The sequence below is a fragment of the Miscanthus floridulus genome, chromosome 1, assembly GCF_019320115.1.
Source record: "Miscanthus floridulus cultivar M001 chromosome 1, ASM1932011v1, whole genome shotgun sequence".
Taxonomy (NCBI): domain Eukaryota; kingdom Viridiplantae; phylum Streptophyta; class Magnoliopsida; order Poales; family Poaceae; genus Miscanthus; species Miscanthus floridulus.
Genome location: NC_089580.1, coordinates 122,800,004 through 122,807,268, shown reverse-complemented (window position 1 = coordinate 122,807,268; position 7,265 = coordinate 122,800,004). Strand labels below are relative to the sequence as shown.

General features: G+C 51.8%; 1 protein-coding gene across 2 annotated transcripts; it reads right to left on the bottom strand.

Moving 5' to 3' along the window:
• Positions 1-3,657: 3,657 nt before the first annotated feature.
• On the bottom strand, positions 3,658-5,671 carry LOC136492538 (BOI-related E3 ubiquitin-protein ligase 1-like). 2 transcript variants are annotated; one of them, XM_066488520.1, is made up of 4 exons: positions 5,278-5,671; positions 5,049-5,173; positions 4,668-4,942; positions 3,658-4,583 (listed from the first exon to the last, which is right to left on the bottom strand). In XM_066488520.1, exons 1-4 carry the CDS (start codon positions 5,334-5,336, stop codon positions 4,005-4,007), a joined length of 1,038 nt encoding a protein of 345 aa, XP_066344617.1. In that variant the 5' UTR covers positions 5,337-5,671; the 3' UTR covers positions 3,658-4,004. The 2 variants fall into 2 exon arrangements, with proteins under 2 accessions (XP_066344617.1, XP_066344620.1); XM_066488523.1 differs by having other exon boundaries at positions 5,049-5,170; positions 5,278-5,670.
• Positions 5,672-7,265: the final 1,594 nt, after the last annotated feature.

Sequence of the window (7,265 nt, the reverse complement as noted above, 5' to 3'; positions counted from 1 at the left end):
TGTAGACATTGTTTAGATACGTATGTATTTAAAAATTAAAATGGATATACATGCATCAAATAAAGGCCCGTAGGCGTAATTACCTCCACCAGCACCATCCTCGTGTTGCGCAGTTCACATTAAAATCCAGTCAATTCAGCTCGGGATTTCGTTCAGTTCAGGGTACGGGTTCGGTAATAAAGGCGCCGGCATCGGTCTGGGTCGTGGGCGGGCCCGTAAATGGCTGTTCGCTTGCTCCGTAAATTTTCAGTCGAAAATAGTGTTTTTCTCTCACACCAAACCAGCCAGCAGTAAATAATCTACGATACGATACAGCCTCCCGAACAGGTTTCATAGCGTGTACGTTTTGCCAAGAAAGGCCGCTCCGGGTGCAGAGGACCTAGCTGCCGGTAGACGTGGATTCATTATTCGAGCCGGGCTGCCAGAGGCAACGTGGGCAGAGGAGCAGCAGCTGCTGCTACAAGCTTTAGGCCTCGTTCGGTTGTTCCGGAACGAGATTAGGATTCGTTTTGGCTATTTAATCGCTATATAAATTAGCCTATCCTTCCGTGTGGGAATCTTCCATGCCACGAGTCCGAGAAAAATGAACGCGCCCTTAGCGATAATAGCGCTGCTCTCGATCCAGGAAATAAAGAACCCTTATCAGAACTCTCCTTTACGTGCTCATTGCTGTAGTGTAGGTGAGAGTTTGTTGGATTGCCGACTTTGCGTTGGTTGGGCAAGTAATAGGTAGCGGTACATGTACATGCGTATCTGATTGATGAGCCCAAACAAATGAAACGCGATGGAGTAGGAGTACATGACAAGGTCCACGACGGGCTTGGGGTGTCACGCCGTTTGTCGTTGACACCTCAGAGCGCGCGCTGGCTGCAGCGATCGACGACGGACGTGTACTGTACACCTCAGAGCCGGCTGGGCACGGGCACCAACAGGTGAGGCTAACTTCCCAAGAAGTGCTACAGTACCCGTCACATCGAATCTTTCAATACGTGTATGGAGCATTAAATGCAAGACCAACATTTTGAGCCTAATTAGTCCATGATTAAACACTAATTGTCAAATAAAAACGAAAGTGCTAAGGTAGCCAAATTACAAAATTCCCTCGACTAAAGACGCGCTGAGCCGCTCTTGGATCTCATCGACCAACCCAACACCTATGCGTCGTCATGTCATCTTTCTGCCTCGAGATCCACAGGAAAAGGGTCGCCTGAGAGCCCATCCCGTCAGCCTGCTGTGGATCGGGGAATCGCAGTAGTGCAGGTACTTGTCACCACTCACGAACTCACGATTCCAACTCCACTCGGTCCCGCTCGCGCTTGTCTTCATTTTGCTTGCCTCCCAGTGCAGTGCGAGTGCATTGTCCAGCGGAGATGGCGACCGCGGCTGTCGTCTGTCGAGCCGAACGCCCGAGCGCACACCTCTCAACCGTCCACCGCCGTCCGTATGCATGCGGATGATGCGATAACAATCGCCGGATGCGGGAATCCTTTTTTCCTCTGGGTGGCTTTGCGTGTCGTACATTGCACACAGCACCTAATAACCCTACACGGTGCCGTACGCAAGCGATCGAGTTGCGGTGGTTCGTCTCGATCGTCGATCACCGGTAGGCGGCTGCTAGCTTGTCTGGACGGGCCTCCTGCCCTCGTGTTGGCATGACCAAAGATAATGCATCGCCCAACTCCAACTGGCCTGGTGGGTTACTTCCTCGAGGCCCTTGTCGTGTCCATGCATGGCGCCCATATCTTTGCCTTTGCCGTGCCGTACACTCATACAATGTCTCGAGACAAAGACACGTGGGAGATCTTGAGCAATTACTCTGGGGGCTACGAGTTACTGGCATTATTTTGTGTCACTCTCCCCTGTGGTACTATACTACTATAATTACTTGTTATCTCTCACGCAACGCAAGCAGCACCTGATGACAGGGAAAAACGAAGGGATGAGCGTGCGCGTGCACCGGAGCACCAGCACACCTGCACAAAAAGGAAGGCGCAGGCACAACCAGAGAAACGATCCGCCGGCACCGCTCGGACGGAGGCACAACAAAACACCAGTGACCAGCCCGGCAGCCCCGGAACGGCGTGCGGGTCGCCCGCCACCCACGAGGCCCGCCTCATCCCAAGCACGAGTCGGTGAAGGCAGGTTGCGCTCCAAGGAGAAGGAATTGCTTCTTTATTTTTTTTATTAGGAAGGTCCGGAGATCCAAGGAATTACTAGGCCAGACAGATGTTGACGTTGGCATATATCGCAGGCTCAGAGAAAGAAACAACAAAGTGCGGTATAGCTAGCTGTACCTTTCGTTCTCGCGCATCGTCCCAACAACCGCGCGGCGATTAAGGGTGTGTTTAGATGCTCCTGCAATGGTAAAACTTTTGTCCTTAATTTTTTGCTGTAAAAACTTTTGGTATTTGGTGTCTAGATGTATGGCAAAACTTTAGCCGTGCAAATACAACACGTGCTCCCAAGACGTTTTTTTTCATAGTTTTGGGCCTCTTGGGCCCTAAATACTAAAAGTTTTACTGCCTAAGTTTTGTTGTTTTTGTCTATGGTGTTTAGATCTATTTTGCCAAAAGATGAAATAAAACAACAAAAGTTTTGACCAAAATGGGAACTAAACATGCCCTCAATGCAAGAGGCAAACAAAACACAAGAAATTTCTAGCGGAAGCCACACCCGCGGCTCGCAAATCCTCTCTTCGGATATTTCGGCTTGATGCCTCCCTCCCACCGGCCGCCGCTAGCATAGCTGCAGGACGTTTTTTTTTTCTCACGTGCAAGCCAGCCGTGGTGCCTGCCATGCCTGATGGAGTGCTGGGCGTGTGGCCTATGGAATTGCATACCGCCCTACAGTATTGTGTGACAGGAAGGTCAAGAACTCGTGCAGTCTTCCTGGATCGGTGCGACGGTGCCGCACACCCATCCGCCGGCCGGCCAGACTGCTGCGCGGCACACAGAGGCCAGAAAGCGCGGGAACGAACGGTCGCCCCCCGGGGGCAGTGGGCACCCACCGCCAGACACCGACCCCACTGCTACTACTACTACTACTAACTTTGAATCAGCCCATCAGTGCGGGTGGGCCCGCGGCGGCCCAACTTCCCACCAAAGCCCGAGATCCCGTGACCGGTTGCGATCATGCATGCGATCCGGGCATCCTGCTCCTGCCGTGGGCGGTTGCACTCCCGCCGAATTCCAATTGTTGCCCAAGCCTGCAACCGCACGCCGCCGCGCCGCGCGACACCCCCCCATCCATCTCCTTTCCTCCTTCCAAGACTCCGCTCCCCAGTCCCCAGTCCCCACCACCTCTCTCTGACTGCGCCTGCGCGGCGAACAACCGACAGGGCAGCCGCGACGCGCGCCCGTACGCCCGATCGGGATCGCACGGCGCGGCCGGCGACGGCAGCGTACGTACGATGGCGATTGGCGACTGGCGATCGTCACGTGATCAGCCGCGTCTCCCGCCACTACTACGCATCACGCGAATCCGCGCCTCGCCTTTAAACGCATCGCCCCCAAGGCGCTGCTGCAGTTGTAGCATTGCACTGTACGTATGTCACGTAGGAGGGTGTACCAGCAACCGCAGGGCCAGCCGGGCAGGGCAGAGCAACCTTCATCCTTCTCGCCTAGCGAATGTGTACTCGTACTGGACAAGTCATTAATCAAGCGGTAAAAAAGTGAAAATTTGCACATCATTGCCTTCCAAAATGTACTACGTACTGGGTACATGGTCGATCAACGATCATATGCTTTCCAGAAGTTCACAAGAACCAAGGCAAAAGACAGCAGGATCCCAATCCTGCTACTGGTACTGATCTAAAAGAGCAGGAGTTTGACTAATACTAATAGAAGGATGATAATGAACAAATGAGAGAAAAAAACAGAGAAAGAGTCATGCACTCTACACATTTTGCCATCGTTCATTCCCCCATTTTCACCAGCCATTCCTTTTGGCAGGAGCACCAGTTTTTTTTTTAACCTTTTCCCCTTTTTTCCTAATAATAATGCTTGCTACGAGAGGAACACTTGCACCGTGCCGGTGACCGCGCCACGGCACATGGGGCAGGCAGCAGCGACGGCGCCGGCGCCGGCAGCGAAGGGGGCGGCGGGCTCGCACTCGGCGCAGACGCAGAGGTGGCGGCACGGGAGCAGCACGACGGAGGCCGATCGCAGCCTGCACGTCCGGCACGGCCTGGCCGGCGCCGGCGGGCGCGGCGGGGCGATCTCCACCACCCTGTCCGGGTCGACGAAGCAGGACCCGGCGTCGTCCGCAGCGGCGCCGGCGCCCGCGTTGTCCTCCTCTTCCTCGGCGGCCTTGCCCCTCGCCTGCGCCGCGGTCGCCGCCTGCTGCAGCTGCGCGTGGAGGGCCGCGGCCGTGGACTGGTCCGCGAGCGCCTTGGCCTGCCACACCGCCGCCTCCGCCCTCAGCCGAGCCACCCGGTCCTCCAGGTCGGTGCCGCGCCGCGCGGCCTCCGAGACCTCCGCCTCCTTCTCCCTTATCCGCTGCGCAGCCGCCGCCTCCGCCGCGCCGACCAGCGAACGGTAGTGCCGCCGCCGAGTGTCGGCCAGCGCGCGCCGGAGCCTCTCCGCCTGCAAGCGACAAGGAAGGAACCCATAAGCAACAGAGGCCGGTCCGGTCGATATCGGCGGCGCAATCGATCAAGCGGTTCTTACATGTTCCTGGATCAGCCGGTCCACCTCGTTCTTGTGCTGATCGCGCTGCACGGCGAGCTCTTCGGAGAGGAGGCACGACGCCGAGGCCGAGGACGTGCACGACACGTGCTCCGAGCCCTCGTCGAAGTCCAGCCGGAGGCCCATCGCCGGCCGCTTGTGCAGTTGCGCCAGGTTGATTAACTTGGGCGCCTGCGCCTGCGGTTGTTGCTGCAACGAAAAGAACTGCGGCGACATGGACTCCGCCTCGCGCTGCCGCTTCCTCCCGCCGCCGCAATCTGTGTGCACACAACAACCCAACAAATAAGTCCGAATGCAGAACAGAAGGGTGCCCAAGAAGACGAAATCTACGGAGCCAAGGCGGGATTTGTTTGATCTGGTTACCTCCTTGCGAGAAGTCCAAGAAGAGGGGCGGAGCCTGCTGCGGCGCCATCGCCTCCTTCTGCGCCTGATGAAGCTCCATCGCCGCCGCCAACCGGCTGCTCTCCGGCGTGCCGCCGCCGCCGCTGCTGACAACCCAGACGCTCAAATCACCCATCCGAATCCGATCCAGCAGACCGACGGTCAACGCGGAAGAAACGATTAGAAGATGTACAGCGGCGACAGCAGGTACCTGACGAGGAAAGGGGACTCGCGGTGGTGGTGGTGGTGATAATGCGCCTGCACCGCCATTGCTGGAGCCGGGGCAACCAAACCAATCGAAGCGACGGACGGGTGGAAGCACGCGCGCGCCAAGCGTGTGAGAGTCGGGTGGCAGTAGGAGGACGGAGAGAGTCGCGGGCAACGCGAACGAACTGGTCCACCGCCTCCTCGTCCTCATCTTAAGAGGGCGTCATGGGGAGCGTGGCGTGGGCGTTGGCTGGCTGCTCCTGTCAAGTCTCACCTGCTGCGCGCATGCAGTTTGCAGGGAGGACACGGGTGGCAGGCAGGAGAGGCGTGGCTGGCCGCTGGCTCGGTTGATGAGGAGAGGGTGGTGCTGGTGCGGGTCCTGATGCGCTGGTGCCTTTGCATTTTCCTTTTATATATAAGCACCCGTTTTATATTTATCAAGATAGATGCTTAGTGTTAGCGATGGCTAGTGTGAAAACTGTCTGGCAATTTGTGATCTGCTACCATATACTGATACACACGATTAACTCCTCTTTCTTTTTCTTTCAACGAGGAGAGGAATTTGGAACTTTCTGCGTTTAGGCCACTTTATCAAAACAAAGTAAAAACATATGAGTTTTAGATCTTAGAAAAATGTTCTATATGTTCCTTTTATATAAAGGGTTAATTAAATTCTTTCTTTGAATTCCTATGGGATATTATAAAATCATAGAAATTTTGGAGGAAAACTAGCATGAGGTTAGACGCATAAAAACTTCCCTTTATGTCTATATTTCTACAGTTCTCCTATATTACAGGTGTCCGTTTTTTTTTTTGTTATGAATGGTAACATGCAATTATGAAAAAATATGAATTATCTCTTGTGAGCTACTAGTTGATGGTGTAAAATTGTTGCCCGGAAATTCCTAAAAATACAGGCACATGACAATAGCAACTCCCATACTAGATTTCCTGTATTTTTTAAGTTTCATGCAATTCTAATCATATGTTTTTCATATTCTTGTTTCTAAAAATCCTTTGTTTCAAAGAACCTTAATAAAGTTTGCTAGAAAACTTCTGAAACTTTTTATTCGGCTAGGAAGTTGTTCTTTAACAGCTGATGAGACTGCTTTTAGCGTCTTGTAACGGCGTAAAGAGGGAACTAGTAGCTGTGTGACACACTTTTTGCCCTTGAACAGATGAAACTGCAATATTCAGCGCCTAGAGCATCTTCGAGAGCTTTTTCTAAATCTCACTCTCTAAATCATTACTTTGGGAGTCATTTGTATAAAAATCGTTTTCTAAATTTTTTTATTTTTCAACGGTTCTTCTACTCATGCGCACTCTAGAGAGTCATTCTCACCTTCTATTTTTGGCTATCAAAAAATCTGGAATAGAAGATGCCTATATTTAGGTAACCATTTAGATGAACTGTTGTAGGGTAGTTTTTCATCAAAATATCTATTCGTAGCATTTAGGAAGGATACGAAGAGTCTCTTGAAGATGCTCTAATAAGTTCAATATTAGCTTGTTTGTAGGCTTGTTCTTTTTTTTTTTTGACAATGACATGTGACACTTTGATCCCTAATATTGTGTTAGATAACTTATTTTTTTATTTTATTCTGATGGTATATTGTCTCGTAGTGCTCAGCGCAAAATGTTGGAGAACATGCTAAAAACGGTGGGCGCGGTTGGTGCTGGTGACATATTTCATCATGTCACGGTACTGTTGGAGAGATATCGCTTTGTAAGCAAATCATGTTGTTTTATGAATGGGTATGGGTCGGTGAAATATCCAAGGCCCCATACGGAATCCCCCAAGAAAAAGATTTGAAAACAACCTGTCTGGCTGTCTACTTTATCGTACTAGTAGTACTATTAGTAACTCAACTCATAAAAGTGATTTGAAGTTGTGAAGTTCTGGACCCATTGGTTTGGAGGAATTCTTTCAAAAATTTAAAAAAATTTAAAAGAGAAAAATATTATTTTGAATAAAAAATAGATAAGTCAAAT

Excerpts from the sequence above, each read along its gene's own strand:
- LOC136492538 (XM_066488520.1), bottom strand. The coding sequence starts at position 5,336 with ATGGCGGTGCAGGCGCATTATCACCACCACCACCACCGCGAGTCCCCT. Across the intron at positions 4,943-5,048 it reads CTTGGACTTCTCGCAAGGAG|ATTGCGGCGGCGGGAGGAAG; the intron begins GTAACCAGATCA and ends GTGTGCACACAG. Across the intron at positions 4,584-4,667 it reads ACCGGCTGATCCAGGAACAT|GCGGAGAGGCTCCGGCGCGC; the intron begins GTAAGAACCGCT and ends TGTCGCTTGCAG.